This window comes from Anguilla rostrata, chromosome 10 (genome assembly GCF_018555375.3).
Source record: "Anguilla rostrata isolate EN2019 chromosome 10, ASM1855537v3, whole genome shotgun sequence".
In the NCBI taxonomy this organism is placed as follows: Eukaryota; Metazoa; Chordata; class Actinopteri; order Anguilliformes; family Anguillidae; genus Anguilla; species Anguilla rostrata.
In genome coordinates this window covers 12,395,549-12,416,040 of record NC_057942.1, presented here as the reverse complement: position 1 = coordinate 12,416,040, position 20,492 = coordinate 12,395,549, and the positions used below count along the sequence as shown (strand labels likewise).

Sequence of the window (20,492 nt, the reverse complement as noted above, 5' to 3'; positions counted from 1 at the left end):
TGAGCGTTTAACTAATGGTCCTAAACCACGGTTCTCATATCCACAGTCATGATACTCAGTGGTCTGCCTAACATGGCGGTTTCCCTTCCTGTAAACGCAAGAAACTACCAGTATCTACAGTACTGTTCATACTCTATAAGGACACACTACACTGCACATATGCTGCTATGATGACACCGTAGGTCATTTTTAACAAATTCTTTTTTAAAAAACAGCTGGCTCCACCCACCTCCTCCACGTTCAGATTTTCTTTCGCGCTGGTCTCAAAGAGGCTGATCCCCATCTGCTCGGCGAACTTCTGCGCGTCGTTGGTCTCCACCACTTTCGAGCTGGGGTCGTCGTTTTTGTTCCCCACTGAGAAACCGGAGGAAAACAATTCCAATTAACACCTTGCGACTCCACAGACACCGCGCCGCAGCTGCAACACTGAAGGGTGGGAGGGGCTGAGCTCACCTAATATTCGACAGACGTCGTCACAGTTCTGATTGATCTCGTGGAGCCACCGTTTAACGTTGACGAATGATTCGGCGCTGGTCACGTCATAAACCACGATTACGCCGTGGGTTCCCCTGTAGTACCTGCGGAGGGAAGCAGAGCACACATAACTCCTCCCCATCCATCTTGTTTATGCAGTCATTAACTTCAGGAGATTAAAAAAAGGTCCCGGTTGATTTTCCGTTGTCTGTCCACTAGGGGGAGCTCTCGGTATAGATTTGACTGGTCTGCCCAGACTAAAAGAAGGTTAGACTTGTTAACGTTCCACATTCCACCTAAAGGCAACTATATGCAATCAACAGTTTGTCGATGGAATGCCAGAGAACATAAAAATGGATTTTTTTTTTGTTCTTAGCTTTTTCCAGAGGGTCTGATCATATTTTTTATACATTATATTTTTAACGGGCCAAGCATCTTCTGAAATCTGACCTGTATTTACTAAACAATTTATGCATAAGATATGTCATACATATAAAAAACAAAAAACAGGTTCATTGCTAAAATATGAATATCTATTATTTAGTATTCAGTACTGAAGGGTAGCAGTGCAGCATAATGTTTAGGGAACTGGTCTTGCAACTCCAAGTCTTAGGTTTGCTTTTATTTCCAAGGTGGGGCGCTACCTTAGCAAGGTACTTGACCTGAATTGCTTCAGTAAAAATATGCAGCCGTATAAATGGATAGTATGTAAAACTGTGAGCTCTGTATGTTGCTGTGGATAAGAGCACATGCTAGGTGCTATGTGCAGTGAGGATGTAACTAGACCAGGTTACTCAAGGCTGTGGTGGACTATATTTGAACTCCTGGCTGCCAGTTGATTGTCCTGATCTGGACTTTCACAACTTCTTTTTTTTTTTTTTTTTTTGAAGATTGAGGAACATTAGGAAGATAATACTACTGGATCTCAGACAAGGAAGGAAGAAACCCTAAAACAGCAAACCCGACAGATGAGACAGCAAGATAACAAGCAATGTTGAATAGGACAGAACGCATCACTTCACATAACCTGTAAAATAACATTGACTAATATGGATAAAAATATGTGAACTCTTCAGTATAATATATACACATATACACATACACCTGAATACACATATAATGGTGAAGCTCTTCCCGCACTGGGAGCAGGCGTGTGGGTGCTCGTCTGTGAGAGATTGTTAGTCTCTTACAGACAGCTTCCTCAGCCTTTGTGAAGTAGCCTACCACATCACACACGGTCGGGAGCACACATGACTTTACAGGATGTGCGTGTGTGCGGTCTCTCAGTTCAAACAGACATGCAAAATGAGTTGCAAAGCACTTTCGCTATCGAACGCAAAGACTCGACAAATACACCCAGTGTTGACGGGTGTTTTTTTTTTTAACAAAAATTACATGTGCTTGAGTTGAACCGAACTTCAGAAAGCTGAACAACATTACGTACTTTTTTCAGTAAGAAATCTTCTTGCCCAAATTAAATTTATAATGGTTATAAGTTTACCTGTGGCATGATCGATGACTCAATTCAAGTTACCCAAGTAGTACTTTAAGTAGTACTTTATACTAACATTAGCTAAGTTAATGGAGTCAATAAATACTGAGACAAATGTTCATAAAATTATGTGAAAGAAAGTTAATTGAAATGCACTAGTATGACCGGTTAACTCTGCTTTATTTAGCCTCATCCTTAAAAAGTGATGTCTGTATCTGTAACCACAGCACTACTAAATAATTTACCTAATCACATTGTTGATGCCGCACTTTCATTGCGTATTGGTCAAAACTCTGTGGTCAAGAGTCCATTGTATTCAACTCCAATTCCATGTTTGGTCAGTGGCCTCAGTGACCAGCCAACCCGCTGCGTAACCTTTTCTCCACACAACTCTACTTTTATGCCAGTTCAGTAGCACCAAATGGAGACTTTAACATAGTGAAAAAGCCCTGAATTTTAAAACCCTTAAAAATAAGGTTGTGACAAACACGCCTGCCACAGGCCACCGAAGTGGCTTTCTTTGGGGCCCTCCAGCACAGAGACACAGGGAGAAGATGTTCAGACAGTCCACATTTATTCCACGATGGTTTGGCAAGATGTTACAGCCAAGTGAGCAGATCTCAAACACTGTCATGACAGAGAAGCTCCTGATGTGGGTGGGGATGGCAGATTTAACCTGTGCGCAGTGATTACCTCACTACGCACAGGTGCAGCCACTCCTGTTCCTGGGTCCAATTAGCCTGGCCAATTATCTAATTATTAACCAATTATCCAATTGGCCAGGTCTAATTAGCTTGACCCAGGGCAGGTGTGGCTGCTTAAACCAGCCATCCCCACACCACATACCCCCAACGCCAAACTGAGGCCAGGGAGAATCCCTGCCCGAAGCCTACTCCCCCCACCCCCACCCCCACACTCCCAACAAAGCCAAAGACAACAAACAAAAACAAAACACTCCAAACACGCTAAAAAATTAAATAAAAAAAAAGTCAGGGTGGGTGGCCCCGGAACAGTCCAGTACATGCGGTGACCCTCCTTCGGACGACCAGGCAGCCCTTCTTCCTCCTCCCTCCTGGAGCACGGGAAGTCCTGGGCTGCTCTGCTGGCTGGTGGGGGGCGTCACCGGCTTGGGCTGTTCCAGGGGCTGTGGTGGGGTGGCTGGGCTGGTGGGCTGGTGGACTGGCCTTGTGGTGCTGGGGACCAGGAACCCTCGTGGCTGTGGTGGCCGCCAGTCGGCTCTGCTGGCGGGCGGCTGCAGGCTTATCCCCTCATGGGCTCCGGGCAAACCAACCAGGCCAAAACAAAGAACTAAAAACAACCAAAATGGACGAGAAAGGAAGCAAAACGGCGCGGCCACCGCTCGTGCGCCGCCCGTGGCTGACCCGCCTTCCCGGCCAAGTCCAGCTCACGGCGCGACCACCTCTCGTGCACCGCCCGTCGCTGACCTGCCTTCCCGGCCAGGTGCAGCTCCTCAGCATCCCAGCCGAGGATTGCCTCCTTCCCCTCCCTGGTCATCTTCAGCCCCCCATTTTTGGCCCGGAGGATCCACCCGAAGCCCTGTCGGGAACACCTCAGCCGCCCCTCCTCCCGTGTGCTTCCTGGCTGGCCCTCCTGTGCCTCTTTGCCGTGCCGGAGGAGCCCCACGTTGGGCGCCACTGTGACAAACACGCCTGCCACAGGCCACCGAAGTGGCTTTCTTTGGGGCCCTCCAGCACAGAGACACAGGGAGAAGATGTTCAGACAGTCCACATTTATTCCACGATGGTTTGGCAAGATGTTACAGCCAAGTGAGCAGATCTCAAACACTGTCATGACAGAGAAGCTCCTGATGTGGGTGGGGATGGCAGATTTAACCTGTGCGCAGTGATTACCTCACTACGCACAGGTGCAGCCACTCCTGTTCCTGGGTCCAATTAGCCTGGCCAATTATCTAATTATTAACCAATTATCCAATTGGCCAGGTCTAATTAGCTTGACCCAGGGCAGGTGTGGCTGCTTAAACCAGCCATCCCCACACCACAAAGGTCTTTGAATTTTATTTCAGATGATTAACAATAAATGTGCAAATCTTCAAATGGATATTATACCACAAATTATAAATGACACACATAGGCAAGATTACCACAAGCTGTGAAAAGCCAATTAAAGTGGCTAAATGCAGAATCAGTTCATTCGCATTCATCTCTTTCAATAATTACTGTTCAGACGCAGCAAACTGAAACCGGCCACAAGCAACACAGATGTTTTATAAAGAAAGGAGAAGTCTGTGCCTGTATACGTAGTGTTTCAAGAGCAAAAGTGCTGATCTAGGATCAACATTGCTTTCAAGCGTATAATCTATAAGGTTTAGATGCGGACAGAAAGCTGATACTAAATCATCAGTCCTAATCGAAGATTCCTAATGCACAATAGGCTCTGATCTACAAATGACAGACCATGTAACTAAAAAAGGTAGATTTTTTTTTTTAAAACTTTATTTAATGCATTGCCCAGTTTATCAACCTGTCTCGCAACAATAAATTCCCAACAATCCCAGTGCTCTTCTACGGAAATTCAATCACGCGAGGACACTGTAACTCTAAGAATGTTAACGCAGCGTCACGCAGCGGGGTCACATGACAGGGTCCGATCACAGAGGAAGTTCTTCGGCTGCTGCAGGAAACGGGAGAAGAGGGGGAAAGGAAACCGGGTGGGAGGGGGCGGGGATAAGGACAGAAGCAGGGGCGAGACTGGAAGACAGGGGCACAAATGCAAAGAGAGGGACTGTGAAGGGAGAGAGAGAGAGAGAGAGAGAGGGAGAGAGAGAGAGGGGGAGGAAGACGGAAAAGATCCAAACAGTTTAACAAGGAGGATCTGACAGAACATGAAATTCAGGAGGGAACAGAAAGACGTATTCTGTCCTCAACAGGACAAGAGTGAAAAATAATTAATATGGGAGGATGTAATCAAACAAAATCACATCTGCACAGACACACACACACGCACGCACACACGCACACACAGACACACACACACACACACACACACACACACACACGCACGCACGCACACACGCACACACGCACACACGCACACACACACACACACACGCACGCACGCACGCACGCACGCACGCACACACACACGCACGCACACAGACGCACACACGCACAGCCACAGACGCACACACGCACACACGCACAGACACACACACACGGACACAGCGCCACACACGAGACAGAGCACACAGCACCACATACAGACACACACACACACTAGCACACACAATGCACAGACACACAGACACAGCACACACGACACCAGACAGACAACACACACACACACGCACAGACACACAGACACACACGCACACACACATGCACACGCACACATACAGACACACGCACACACTCGCACACACAGACACAGACACAGACACACACACACACACACACACACACAGACAGACACACACACACGCACACACACACAGACACACACACACACACGCACACACACACGCACACACTCGCACACACAGACACAGACACAGACACACACACACACACACACACACAGACACACACACGCACACAGACACAGACACGCACGCACACACACACACACACACACACACACACAGCGTAGCGGGAGTGAGGACAGCCCGGGACGTGTCTGAGCAGGCCTGAGAATGAGAGGGATGTGTGCGGACTCTTCCGCAGCCCGGCACAAAGAGCCCTTTGATGGGCCCCCTCCGAGCGCTCGGCCTCCCGTCCCAACAGGGCCCTCAGAGCGCTGCCTTGGCCTGTCACAGCGCCACCGCTAACCAGAGGACGGCCTCGAACCCGCGCCCCAACGCTCGGCCCCGTACGCCCCCTCTTCTCCCCCCCCCCATAGGGCCCTGGCCGTCGCTTCCCATAGGAGGGAGGGGTCCACTTCCCTCCTCCGTCCCCTAAGAGGAATCTGGGCTGCTCTCCATGATTAAGAAGCGCCGATACAGGAAGCTGCAAACACACAGCTGACACTCCCCACGCTACGCTACGCTGCGCTGCGGCTAGGATCTGATCTGCGTCCGTCAGACGGCCCCCTGGAGCGCCGCTCCTCGCTAACTGGCCTCTCTCTCCTAACTGCCGAACTCGGGGAGGGGAGGGGTTTGAGCCCAGCTCCCTCAGATGAGACTCGCCGCCGCTCCTCCAAGGCTGAAAGCCACTCCTAACGAGGCACCGCGCCGCACTGCTGCTGCGCGCAATTAGCCCTCAGCAGCGGCTGCGGCCCACACCGCCACACGCCACCCCCTCTTTCTAAGGATTCTCTGCACGTTTACCAACTGATTCACCTCGTGTCTGCGGGAGCAGAGCCCTCTAATTCAGTCAAAGCGGAAACTTCAGAGAAGGGGTGGCCGGGGGGGGGGGAGAGAGAAAGAAGCGCTCCATATCCTGCGAGTGCAGAGAACACCAGAACAATCGCATGAGCCCGCCCACGACCTGCAGAAACCACACCGCAAACAGCGCAGCAGGCTGCAGACACAGGGGTGGCTGATGTGAAAGACAGCACAGCCAGCTAATCAGAGACCTCAGACAGCTAACAGCACCACAACATTGGCAGTTTTATTTCTCTCACTGCAGGCCATTTTCCTGATTTTACTTCACTACATTTTTTTTTTCCCCAAAAAACAACTGTTCGGAGCTGCTGGGTGGTGCATCCTGTTAAAGCACTATTATAGTGGCTGAATAACCTGTTCTTGTCAATATGTTATATTACGTTATGTTACGTTATATCATGCTATGTTAGCGCGTGGATGGGAGCCGTGGTCCGCTATCAAATCCAGACCGTGCCAGCCCATGCAGGGTCGATCGGCTCGCACGTCACCCAGGGAAAAGGGGGTCCCAGGGGCTAGGAGGCCACCGCTTCTGCTCGTACCAGCTACCACTCCTGGCCGGCCAGGGTCCCGTAAGCCCACCTGCTAAGCGGCACATGAAGCCCCTTCCTCTGGCTCCTGTCTTAGCGAGCCTACCTGGCCAGCTGAGGTGTACTGAGGTGCGACCTGGCATCGTGTGCTTTCCAGGAGAGCAAGAGCTAACCTGCACCCACTCCAATTTATTTGGAATTTAATAACAAAATATTTATTGTATGAACTGTCAACCCTTCCCTGCGGCCAGGGGTTCAATAGTGCGCCGACTGTAACGCTCTCCACTTTCCTCCTGTCTGAATAAAATGAATAAGAAAGCATAAGCAAATGCCGGCTCTCTTCAAAAAAAAAAAAAAAAAAAATCAACGGTTTAGTCATTTTTTGCATATTAATTAAAATTCCTAGGAACAAATGACAAAGCAGGGAACTGAGACACTAACAGCCTTCATGGGTCTGGCCAGGCTCTCCATGGACATTCATGGCATAGCTGGCGGTCTCCAGGGCCGGATGTCTGAATGATATAACAGCCCGTGTGATGGCGGAATGACTCAACCCGTCACCCGATTCCAGATTCCCTCACGGCGGTGGCGCGTCGCGCTATGGCGGCTTAACGCTCAACCCGGTTGCTCGGCAGCGAGAGATGACTATCATGCACGGAGGGGGGGGAGGGGGGCTGGGGAACACGAGGAACATACAGGCAGCCAAGATTAGGACCATCCGCTGGACTGGGCCGTCTCTGGACTGGGGTCTGACCGGAGGACAAAAAAGTGCGGACCTCAGGAAGAGCAGTTGTTGCCGTGGCGACAACTAACGGGGATCCAAATAAGCAATAAACAATAAATAATCCATAAAGCTTCGAAGGCTGGCGTGTCGACATCGCCTCCACAGCACCACTTGGAAGACTAGATCTGGCACGGTGGTTAGCTTGCCTTGCAAGAAGGAGTTCCCATTTTCGGCGTTGCTGGTGTGCGTGTGCGCAGGGCTTCCCGCACACTGACGTTATTTGGGCGGCCCGCCCAAACAAACTTACCTCCACCCTAAAAGACTTTCCTTTTTTTTGTAACACCGTGATGTAATGATGTAGGTATTCCGGACACATAGAAGTTGTACAGTTGTTTTGTCCTTAATTATTATTATGATTATTATTATGATTGATTATTATTAATATAACTATAACTATAATAATAACTTATGTAAAAAGCGGCTGCCTCCCCACGTTTCGTTCAGAACACTGAGTCTACGCTAGTCGTTTTATTTCTGGAACAACACACTATACTTTTGCATTCATCATTTTTTTCTTTGAAATGTCAAAGTGTCAAACAACCGACGGCTATTTTACTGTGCGAGCTGCCCCTCTAATGTTGAAAAGTCTGTGAATTATAAATGACTTTTCGCTTCTTCTTTTTTAAAAAGTCGCCGTTACATTTAGAACCGCGGGTTGTGGTTTCGTGTGCTTGTTTTAGTTTGAGTGAGCGTATTATTTTTATTGTTTGGTGATTTGGGATAAAATTAAAGCTACACTAAAGAATACAAGCAACACTAAGCTTCTTATTGAGGTTCTTGCGTCGTTGTCACAGCAACCAAACTCGCACGCCATGTTGCACACAATTCCCACGATCGGCATCCCCCCCACAAACACGTCGAGTCGGACACCACAAATAAACTCTCAGCCTGTGGGAAACAGGTGCGCGTGTGCGTAGATTATGGGAAAAGAGGCAGCGGCGCTGCGGTGGACTGCTGAAAACCAGAAAGCACCGTGCCCTCAGACGGCGAGCGAGGAGGAAGTGCGAGCGAGCGGGCTAAACCAGCGAGAGCTCCCCGCGGCCGCGCGGCTCACGCTGCAGACGAGCGACAGCGCGCTCCGCCAGTCCTCCCAGCGCGGAGCAGACGGACCCCCCGCTTCTCCCTCAGGAATGAATACCAATCCGCCGCTGCCTCACAGCGCCCGAGACGCAAGCTCTGGACTGAGAGCCACAGAAAGGAATTCAGAGCTGTCTCGGGAGAGAGGTGGAAGTAAAACGTTTCCATGGTTATAAAGTCTAAAGTAAGTGTGTGTAAACATTTTTTTTAATTCAGTACCGAACACCAGAATGTCTGCAGACAGACCCCAACTGGCTACAGGACATAGGAACATAGGAAGCTTCACGCCCAGCGTGACTACATCAGACCAGAAGCGGAATTCTGCAGCCTCCTGCTAAAATTTGAGGAGCCTCATTTGCATATCAATGCCGAGAGAGAGCCTGAAATGTGAAACGGGTTTATTAATGAACCAGGCTGTTCCGTAATTACAACAAAAAAAACCAAACTCGGTGACTCACAACTAGCAAACAAACTTTACATGTGAAAAGAAGGCAGTGACGGTGTACCGATGCTCTGCATTACACACAAGGCCAAGACAATCACTGAAGACATTTTACACAAACATCAACCCAGGAGATCGACATAAGATAAACTATGATGAGTCATGTTGAGAGCTAGAGGGCAAGGAGAGAGAGGGCGAGAGGGCGAGAGAGAGAGAGAGGGCGAGAGGGCGAGAGAGAGAGAGAGAGAGAGGAGAGAGAGAGGGCGAGAGAGAGAGAGAGAGAGAGGGCGAGAGAGAGAGAGAGAGAGGAGAGAGAGAGAGAGAGCGTGTGCTTACGTGACAGAGACCTATTTTAAATCCCCTGAGGTGGAAAAACCCTCTCCATTCCTGCCACTTTAACTATATTTACTGGCTGCCAGAGACCCTAAAATATCGACAACAGTGCTGAAAAACCACACCAAACTCTTCCACAGAACCAGCCTTCAAAACCCGAACGCTGAAGCAGCAGCTTTCCTCAGTGACCTGTAGCAAAAGCAGCCGGGCCGCTGAGTCCGCTGCTGCAGCGGACGAGTAAGTGGAGCGGGTCGCCCCCGGCGGCCGGCGCGGCGCCCCCTGCTGGTACTCACGTCGACGTGATGGTGCGGAAGCGCTCCTGTCCCGCCGTGTCCCAGATCTGCAGCTTCACCTTCTCGCCGTTGATCTCCACCGTCCGGATCTTGAAGTCCACCCCGATGGTGGTGATGTAGCTACCTGCACGCGCGCACACAGACACACACGCAGGCTTCAGCACCGGTCAGGCCCGAGGGCCCCGCACTGTCCGTGATCCTCACACTCCTGCCACCGAACTTATCTCAGCACTCCAAGCTAAAATCGACCAGGTTTTCCTCCCCACTAACCGGGATCAAAGGAAACCTTCTGAGACCAGCGCCTGCGCAGAAATGTAAGTGTTACGCCGGGCACCCACCGCACGCGTAGCGTAAGCGGCGCGTAAGCGGCACGGCGAAGCGGTACGGCCGCGTTCACAGCCGGTGTAGAGGACGTCGCCCGCTGCCGTTGTAATAACAGTACTTCAGCTACGCTTCAGTTACGCGCGTCGTGCGGCCGCTACACGTGCGGTGGGTGGGTGTCCGGCTTTAGGCTACGTGTGTCTCATAACTGTACTAAAGACGGGCTTGGGAAAAAGTCAAACTCCGGTCCGACCTGAAGAACAGTCGACAGCTAGCGATCACAAACACAAAGCTTTACACAAAAGGGGTGCTTGCCTTATTGCATACACTGCCATGCTAATTAGCCCCAGGGCACGTATATGCTAAGTTTGGCTAAATGCAAGCCCAGTCTGCTGCTTCACCTAGCCTGCCTGAGAGCAGGAAACAGGTAGCATGTGACCAGCAGCAAGGTGACCTGCGGTACTGGGCGTGGGACGGTGCGGGAGTGAGGCCCGACAGAAAGCCAAAGTCCTTTGTTGTGCGAGTTCTGGTTTAGGGCCGGGCTATTGTGAGCACGGCGCCTGAGAGCCAATCTCCGTTCCGGTCTGTCTCTCTGTTCTGTCTGCCCGCCGTCAGGGAAAGAGAAGTGAGAAACAGGACTCCTACCTGAAAACGTGTTGTCTGCGAATCGTAGTAGGAGACTGCTCTTTCCCACCCCTAGGGGAAAAGGAGAAAAAGGGCAGAGTCAGACACACAGATGAGCGAGCACGCACTCACACACACACAACACACACACGCACACACACACACACACACACACACACAACACACACACACGCACACAACACACACACAAGGCATGTCATGCATCGACAAGATTCAAACAAGTTTGCAGGCATTAACAACCGACAGAACCAATTTACAAGTCGTGTCCACCACAGACCGACCGTCATTAATATACTGCATTCCAGGATTGTCACATTGCCCACAAATCGTGGAAAGAAATTAAAAGGTCATTATCACGCACAGCTGGAAACCGTCCTGGACATCACGTGCACGTCTGTATCGAGAAGTGTGTTAGCTGTCAAAGCCACACTACTGAACCGGACAGAACGCAGGTTTTATATTTACCATATTTACCATGTTCCAAACCACAGAAACCTGAACGTATTCCACCAAGCGCACATTCGTAAGCGACTTGAAAGCAACTGGTGAAATGTTTTTGTTCTATTCATAGCATGAAAGTCACACCAATTAGTCATGGTTTTCATGGTCAGAAATGGTCACGTTAAGGCCCGCTCGCTAAGCACTTTCCTCACAAGATTCTCAGGCAACGCTGGGAAAAAAGGCTTATGCAACTCAAAACGCTGTCATATTTTAAAAATGATGGCCTTATTATCTTTTCCCCTACGGAGTACAGCACGCATCGAGCAGGAAGGATGAATATCAGCGACCCGTAAGAAGCAGTAAATACACTGGAGGGATTTGTCATCGCTCAAAGTTTACACCTTTTTAATGACTCATTTTTCCGGCTTTCAGGCTAGCTGTAGCGATGCTAATCAGAGCCAAATGTATATTTTATAGGTGTTGAAATGATGCGTTATCATACGAGTATCTCACATTACACTTCAATCCACATGAATTCTGGCAGTCCAGGACATGAAGTGCAGATTCCCAGAAGAAATGTCTCTAAATGAGACGACCCTAGAGACAGAAGCAGGTGGCTGGTCCTTATTAAGGGAGAAACACAAGTACGTTTGGGAGCTTCGTGGCTATAAATAGCAGTACGAAATGAGTATTGCACCTTAATCGAACCTGTGTTTTGTAGCTGTCCAATGACCATGATGTGCACTTTTGTACGTCGCTTTGGATAAAAGCGTCTACTAAATAAATGTAATGTAATGCAATGGAGCTTTGAGCTTCCAGTTGGTTCCATCAGACCCCCTTACATGATCAGCATAGGGGAGAGTCACGTGTAACTACTGATGACTGACAATGAAAATATTCCACTAAAGTGTAGCCTATCAGCTAGGTAGGTAGTTCCTTTGTTTTCTTCTTGTTATAAACATGGATGTGAGCAAGCGGCAGGCGTTTCGACGTTCTGGACAAATTGACCGGGAGGGTTTCTGTAATCAAAAATGTCCCTTCCTTGGAATATATCTCCAAGGGGTTGTGGAGACCTGATCCAACCTCATGTTATTCAAGCACCATTCGCTGCAGCAGCATTTCAACCCATAAAACACGCTGACTGGAAAAACAGAGCGGTCTTCAGAGGGCGGCCAATCTTCTCTTTCCTCTTCCTTATACAGAGGCGAGACTGAGGGCACTTCCATATCTGGTGAGGAGCTGGGCCAGAATCATCCTCCTCAATGTGCCATCCAGGATTAGAACCCACAGCTTCCTGGTTCAGAGGCTGTGCCGGCAGCCGCCAGGCAACAGCTGGATCCAAAACACAGCGCACAGCGCGCCCCCCCTGCCCCGCCCCGTAGCGAGTCTCACGACATCGTTTTTGCCCGCGTTTAAAACGCGCTCTGGCTTAGCGAGACGTTCGATTGGGCTGAGCTCTGCTTCCCTACGCGCATCGACTGGATGGGAGCGGGAACGCCGGGCCCTGGCGGGGAGCCAGACGCCGGGCCCGTTACCAGGGTAATGGCGTAATGCAATCTCCGCGGCCCGCAGTCGATTGGCCCAGAATTAATAGACGATCTGAAAACAAATCCCCTCTTCATCGCTCCTCCGCGGCCCTGCTGACCCAGGGGATGTGCGCGTCCTCGCAAATACAGGAGGTCCAGACACACACAGACACACACACACAAACACACACACAATAATCCAGCACCGCACTTGTTCTCGGCACTAGCGTTGTGGGGAAGGACGCCCCCAGTTTGCACCAAAGCGTGAGCAAAATGGGCCATGACCGTGTGCATAGAAACAGGCAAAAGACGAGTCGTAGCTAAAGTAAGGATAAAAGCTAGTCAAAACACATTTTAGCCTTAAGAAAACTCCTAACTTGTCAGGTATTTAAGATTCCCAGTGAGCTCTCCTAACAGATTAGGAGCAGAATGCAGATGGATAATTTTCAAAGTATGATAGCAGGAAAGATGACAAGCCCGTACAATTTCAAAGATGTTTTGGAACGACATGATGACGCAAAGATACTAAAGATTTCTGGATGTGTGAAAGTACATTACAGATATTTACGTAAAAAGTTTGCATTTGGGAATTCGTATTTACTTTCAACTGGATTCAGTATAAAAAAATAAAGTATTTAAGTTTGCTTTATTACATATGGGTTATATAGCACTGATTAAAATTCACTGCATCTCTGCCTCCTCTCTTCGGTCTGCTGCTGGCAGCGACCTCCAATTGTATTTGAGAGGGATGTGGTACACTCCGCTCTCCTCTGGGACATGTAGTGCTCCAGGGACAGAGCACTGGTCCCATGCGATGCCTCCCACCTTGCAAATGTCTGTATCCTGACTTGTATACGGCAGACCAGACCTGCAATTTCAAGTTTTTCCACCACCCACAACAGTGAGATCGGCGTGTCTGTTGGCTGATTGTGTGTCCGTGACTAAAAAGGTTTGGGATGAGAGCTATGCTTCCGTGAGTGACATAGGCCTACATGCACGCAATACAATTACTTGCTACCAGATACTGTCTGCAGTTGAAACAATACTTCTGTCCTTTTGGGTCAGCGTTTACATTGTTGAATGAGATGTGATTAAAAAGAGCATGCTGGCCATGTACTCTTTTTGAAAAGACGGGAGATACACCACAAGGAATAAATCAGACGTTTTTCTCACCCCTATTTCAGTGCTTTCAATCCCCAATGGGGAGTTCAAGCCCGGTATTTCCTAATTTTCTGCTGTCCTGTAAAGTGTCGTTGTGACAGTGTCCATAAAAAGCCCTATGCAAATAAAATTGAAGGGAATGTTTCATGGTAAAGGTGATCATTTGGCCAACCGCAATCAGGCGTGTGACAAGTAGCTTGATAAAAGAAATATAAAAGCGTCATTCACACCTTTGAGCAAGGCAAGAGCTCAATGTTACCCAGATGAGAAAACATTAAAAATAGGGGTGCTCACTCTTATCTAAGAAGGGCTGTTGTTTATGCATGTTTTTGGTATTTCTGAGACCATGTGGTACAGAGCAGCTACACTGAAACAGAGAGGAGTAGAGCAGCTACACTGAGACAGAGAGGGGCAGAGCAGCTACACGGAGACAGAGAGGGACAGAGCAGCTACACTGAGACAGTGAGGGACAGAGCAGCTACACTGAAACAGAGAGGAGTAGAGCAGCTACACTGAGACAGAGAGGGGCAGAGCAGCTACACTGAGACAGAGAGGGGCAGAGCAGCTACACTGAGACAGAGAGGGACAGAGCAGCTACACTGAGACAGTGAGGGACAGAGCAGCTACACTGAGACAGAGAGGGGCAGAGCAGCTACACTGAGAGAGAGGGACAGAGCAGCTACACTGAAACAGAGAGGGGCAGAGCAGCTACACCGAGACAGAGGGACAGAGCAGCTACACTGAGACAGAGAGGGGCAGAGCAGCTACACTGAGACAGTGAGGGACAGAGCAGCTACACTGAGACAGAGAGGAGTAGAGCAGCTACACTGAGAGAGGAGTAGAGCAGCTACACTGAGACAGAGAGGGGCAGAGCAGCTACACTGAGAGAGAGGGACAGAGCAGCTACACTGAGACAGAGAGGGGCAGAGCAGCTACACTGAGACAGAGAGGGGCAGAGCAGCTACACCGAGACAGAGGGACAGAGCAGCTACACTGAGACAGAGAGGGGCAGAGCAGCTACACTGAGACAGAGAGGGGCAGAGCAGCTACACTGAGACAGTGAGGACAGGCAGCCACTGAGACAGAGGGCAGAGCAGCTACACTGAGACAGAGAGGGGCAGAGCAGCTACACTGAGACAGTGAGGGACAGAGCAGCTACACTGAGACAGAGAGGGGTAGAGCAGCTACACTGAAACGGTGAGCGGTAGAGCAGCTACACTGAAACAGAGAGGGACAGAGCAGCTACACTGAAACAGAGAGGGACAGAGCAGCTACACTGAGACAGAGAGGAGTAGATCAGCTACACTGAGACGGTGAGCGGTAGAGCAGCTACACTGAGACGGTGAGCGGTAGAGCAGCTACACTGAGACAGAGAGGGACAGAGCAGCTACACTGAGACAGAGAGGGACAGAGCAGCTACACTGAGACAGAGAGGGACAGAGCAGCTACACTGAGACAGAGAGGAGTAGATCAGCTACACTGAGACGGTGAGCGGTAGAGCAGCTACACTGAGACAGAGAGGGACAGAGCAGCTACACTGAGACAGTGAGGGGCACAGATTAAGACTCATTTCTCTGTTCCCAGGATACAGGGGCAGTCTGTCCCCCTCCCATCTTGATTCAGTCAATACAGCCTCTCTCTCTCATACAGCCATAAACACAAGTGCACAAACAAACACACACAGTCAGTAGCAGTCAGGTGGGTGGAATATCATTTTCTAATAAACATGGTGTGAAAAGGTCTGAGTGCAAAAAGAGAAAAGGAGTGGGAGAGGGAAGACAAGAAATATGAAGAGGATAGGAGAGGCATCAGCATTTCTCAGACCAAGGCACTGGGGCATCAATCCAAGGCCTGTCACTTCTTAAGCCCCCCGTCGTCATAGTAACAGTGCGGGATCCTTCCCACATATACAGCGAAGAAAGGAGACATGGACGATTTTGCTCTCGTTGGTTCCGCACACTGATACCGCAGCGTGTCTTTAACACCGTGACTTATCCACTTTGCCCGCTGCAGAACAGAAACAGTGGGAGGAGAGAGACAAACTCCCACAAACCTGCAGCCACACCAGGAGGAGCGGCACTGCGTCAGTATCCACTCCGCCTCGGCTGTGATGCTGGGGGTGGGGTGGGGGCGGCCAGATCGCCCACGTCCCAATCAAAAAACACCAGAGCCAAGTCAGGGTAGAGCGACGCTGATTGGCCAACAGCAAGCTGCTTTTTCATTTGTTCTGGTGTTTGACGGCCCTAGCCTAGACAAGCACTAGCACCACCCCTTCACCTGAGGCCTACAAGAACAGGGACAGATGTGACCAGAATAAATAGGGAAAGTATGTTTGAAATCAGCAACCGCATAGACGCCTATCCAAATTCAGGCGTCTACCGACAAAAAAACATGGACTCTGTGATTGGCCTGGGGCATTTTTAGCAGTGCCTAAAATTACTACAATCTGCAAGCAGAGCACAAATGCTACCACGACTAGCAAAGGAAGCGCTCCTCATTAAGTGGACCCTCAAGCCTCGGTCAGCACGCAACAGGTGACCAGCTCCGCCCGCCCTAAAAGGAAGGCGTGAATGAGCCGTGCCTGTGGCTGCCTTCTGACTCGCTCTGGACCGCAGGGTAACTCAACGTGTGAGCAAGAATGGGGTAAAAAGGCCACGCCCACAGAAGGCAGGGGCTGACCACATCTGACAAACGGTGATAGTCATGGCTTGCATTTCTGCAGCTTCACACTGACTGGAGTTAAGGTGCTTTTCGCTGAAGAGCTGCTGAGAATTATATAGAAACCATCTCTTTGTTTTTTCCCCTTTTATCATTTAAAACAGAAGTGCATTGTGCTCTTCTTTCAGCTGAAAAGCAGAGGTGTTCATGTAATATTTTCAGCGACTACACTCACCAGAATAGTCAACAAAGTACCTCAGAATGCAGACAGCCACTTTTTTCCATGCAGGAAAGTAATGGAATTGCAAGGAAAAACTGGTGCCATGACAAACATAATGTGTGTATTTAATACAACTGGAGGTTTCCCTTAAATTGGCAGTTTCATATAATTTCACTCCAAGAAAAGCCATCAACCAGTCAGATCCTTGGCACTGCCTGAATATGCACTGCAGAGGCAGCTGTGAAGCTAATGAGTTAAAGTGACTGGATGAGGAGGTGAAAGAGAATAATGTGTGCACCTTGCCTCCCCTGTGGGAATAGCTGGATCCCTATCTTGCAGGAGTCACTGTTTTCAGTCCTAACCCTTACTCTCAATGACAGCTTTTTTGTTTTAATAATTTTTCACCCCATCTAAGCAAGTAATTGCATGCTTAGCTGTGTAATGTGTGCTTTGCTCTCAACCTAAGAGTGAACCGAGGCCTAGCAAAACAACATTGTTATTAGGTAAACTGTGCCGTCCTAATGACATTTAAGATTTTGTTTTCGAGCGAGCAGAATAAGAACAGCCTGCTTCCAGAAGGCTAATTCTCAAATACGAGTCAAAAGAAACCTGAGTCCAGGATTCAGAGTCTGAAGCCTGAAAAATCAAACGCTTGACTGTTATAAAACCTACACTACTTCACTGCACTCCCTTTTGTTCAGAGTTCATGCACTGGACGGAAGCCTCCAACACATGAATTCAACTCATTAAACTTACCTTCCCCTGGTAAGCCCACAAATAGCTAAAATTACTATGCACCAGGAACAGTGCTTCGATGCCTTCAACACGCAGGAGCAAAATTATATTCCCACTCATGCAGTCTGACAGCACAAAACCAAAGTCTCCTGCTTGCATTATATTGGCCTTTGTTCGCTCGGTTTGCTTTCCCAAATCTAGCTCAAAGCCACCAAATCTCTCTGTGATACGTTCTCTGGGCTGCAATTTGCAAAGCCTTCTACAAGACCACCAGAATGAAGAAGCCAGCATGAAACTAAATGAACTGATTGACTGATTGGCTAGTTGTAAAGGCAGCCTTTCCTTATCTACAGCTAGGACTACCTTTGAAATTTTCCCTGGGGGAAAGAGAGAGAAACTCGGGCAGTGAGGGACAAGCTGAGAAGTGATAAACCACAAAAGTGGATCTTGAGAGAGAGAGAGAGAGGTACACATGAAACAGAGAGAACAGTGTGCCTAAACAGCAGGGATATGGGGAGTTGGTTAAATTGAATCTTTGACAGAAGCAAAGTCTTTCTCCTTGCTCCTACGTTAGGAGAGGAAATAACCAGAGCATACACTGTTCCTGGGTCAACTGCTTGTTTCTGGTCTTGTTGTTTCTCAGACACAAATTAAGTTTAGCCCTGGACTAAACTGAGTTTTGTATGGAGAATCTCCATTCACAATTGAATTTAATCTAGGACTAGGCTTAATCTGTGTCTGTGAAACTCTCTATGTTTCTGTGGGGAGGCTACCAAGTCCCTGATCCCAGATCAGGCAGATGATGGACAAAGGACACATCCAGAGCTGCATTCTTCCTCTAAAGCAGGGAATCATTATGGGCACCACAACACAAACACAACCACGCCTCGCATACAGCCAACACCCTGACACGCAGCACAGCCACCCGCACAAACCTGACTCAGCCGGCCATACAGAAAAACACCAGGAGCCAGCAGCACCCTGGCCCCACGGCCAACAGGGCGCCCATTCTCCTGAGAGAAAGAGGCGAGCTGCCCCGTTTCACAACTGAAACTCAACATGCGCTCTCACCGCTCACAGTGAGGTGATCATGCTGTCCAGGCCAGCAACACCACCACCATGTAAACTCCCCACAGTCAACACCCACAACCCAAGCCACTCTGATCAACAACAACGAAAAATGTAACTTATGGTTTATTAATAACTCCAAGGTCCTGCAAAGGGCGTCGGAAAAGTAACTGTTGGCCATGCACCTTCTTCTCAGAAATCCACGTGGACCAATCATTCGTTATTATTCAGTCCACGAGAAAACTGTTCGACTCCGTATTCTGATCTTCTGGCTCAACGAGATAGACCAATTCACTGCCTCAACACATGACATTGCACACTCAACAATTACACTAGAAAATGAGGTGTTCAGCTCAAGGATTCCGGTCATAGAGGAGGACGGCTCACTTATGCAAGAAGGCGGATGTTGTTATTCATCATATCTCTTAGGTTACACTCGTCAGTGCCATAAGCTCGTATGGGAGCGACTGATCTTGCAACTAATGCGATCTCGCCTGCACTCAGTCTATTAAAACTACACACCAGCTTGCACTACAACTATCCAAGCTGGTGCCACCTGCTAGGTGACCGAAGTTAACGTTGCTAACTAGCTAAAATTAGCAACCGATTCTTCGGCAGAACCGCGGCATACATTTGAATTTAACATTGAAAATAGGCCAGAATAAAAAATGGATCTGCTGAGACTGAACCCGGCGTTGAACAAACAACAATGTACCGAAGGATACCAAGTGGTCAATGTTATGTGGGATTTGTTAGTTTCCTAGCTAGGCTGCCTTGTGAGTTATATTAGCTATGTAGCCATCTAACGTAAACACTTAGCAATCTATTTAGCCTGCTAGCCATCACAATTAATTCAAACACGAAACTCTGCCCTATTGACATTGAGAAACAACACAAATCGTAAGCATGAAAAAATAGCGAGATAACAATGAAGGTAATATTAAGTTAGCCAGCCTAATAACTAACATTAGACTACAACTAATCACCATTGTTCAATCCAGATTTAGTTAACCAAGCAGACTAACTGTGGTAGAGAGCGAGCTAGCCACATAACGTAGCGGGAAAGTAAACTGCAATCAAAATACCAGTAAGTTAGTGAAAAACGTATCGCAACAGGATCACTTTACGTTCATATCGTGGTAATTACTTAGCCATTCAAACCTCTTATGTAGCCACGTTGAACAAACAGAAAGTGGCTGGCTAGTAAGCTATATCCGGCCTGGTCAGTTGACATGCCCTACCCCATGTTATCAACCCTCCGCCCTGATCGAAAGCACACTGGACGCGTAAGGACAGCGCTAAGAGCAAGCTAACATTACTAGGTATCCACTGCCACTGGTTGTTACGGCAATATAGCGAACAAGCAGGTGGTTAAATTAGCTAGCTAGTTACGTTTGCTCAGAATATATTCGTGGCTCAGTGTTCCTCAAAACAAATCATGTCGAAGCACAAATTTTCCATTTGCTTTAAACTCCCGACCAGGCCCATTTCCCGTATCGCATCCCCGGCCTTGCCTTACCGCTGTCACCGATGATGAGCAGCTTAAAGAGGTAATCGTAGTCCCTAGCCATGCCGGTAGTTAGTGGGTTTCCCCCGCCTTTTACGCCGCTGCTCGTCCCCTCTCACTCTCCAGAACACTTGGTCCGGACAGTCAGCCCTCCCCCAGTGTGGGACAGACGTATTTCTCCGGGTGTCCAAGTGTTTTCCCCCCAAACCGGCGTCTTTTCGTAGGGGTTTCGCGGTGTCAGCAGTCCTCCCTCTCCGCAGCAAACAGCCGGAAACTCCGCTTCCTTCTGTGGAAGTATCTCTGCACCCAACCCTGCGAGACCCGTGTCCACTACGCAAGCGCAATACACGCAAAACGTATTTCACTAGCGCGATTAATGCACATCTTATCTAAATGAAAATTGTGCTGGACACATCGACGTAGAAAAT

The 20,492-nt window shown here is 48.9% G+C and overlaps 1 protein-coding gene across 2 annotated transcripts in view; it reads right to left on the bottom strand.

The window, feature by feature from the left end:
- Positions 1–20,492, bottom strand: part of rab35b (RAB35, member RAS oncogene family b) — a 22,783-nt gene extending 2,291 nt beyond the window's left edge. Inside the window, exons 1-5 of one of the 2 annotated variants that reach the window (XM_064354177.1) lie at positions 20,077–20,492; positions 10,749–10,799; positions 9,783–9,906; positions 454–578; positions 230–354 (exon numbers count right to left, since the gene is read on the bottom strand). In XM_064354177.1, the coding sequence (XP_064210247.1) occupies positions 230–354; positions 454–578; positions 9,783–9,906; positions 10,749–10,799; positions 20,077–20,128 (477 nt within the window). In that variant the 5' untranslated portion in view covers positions 20,129–20,492. Of the gene's footprint in view, positions 1–229; positions 355–453; positions 579–9,782; positions 9,907–10,748; positions 10,800–19,718; positions 20,002–20,076 lie in introns of those variants that run through there. The other variant, XM_064354176.1, reaches the window with a different exon arrangement.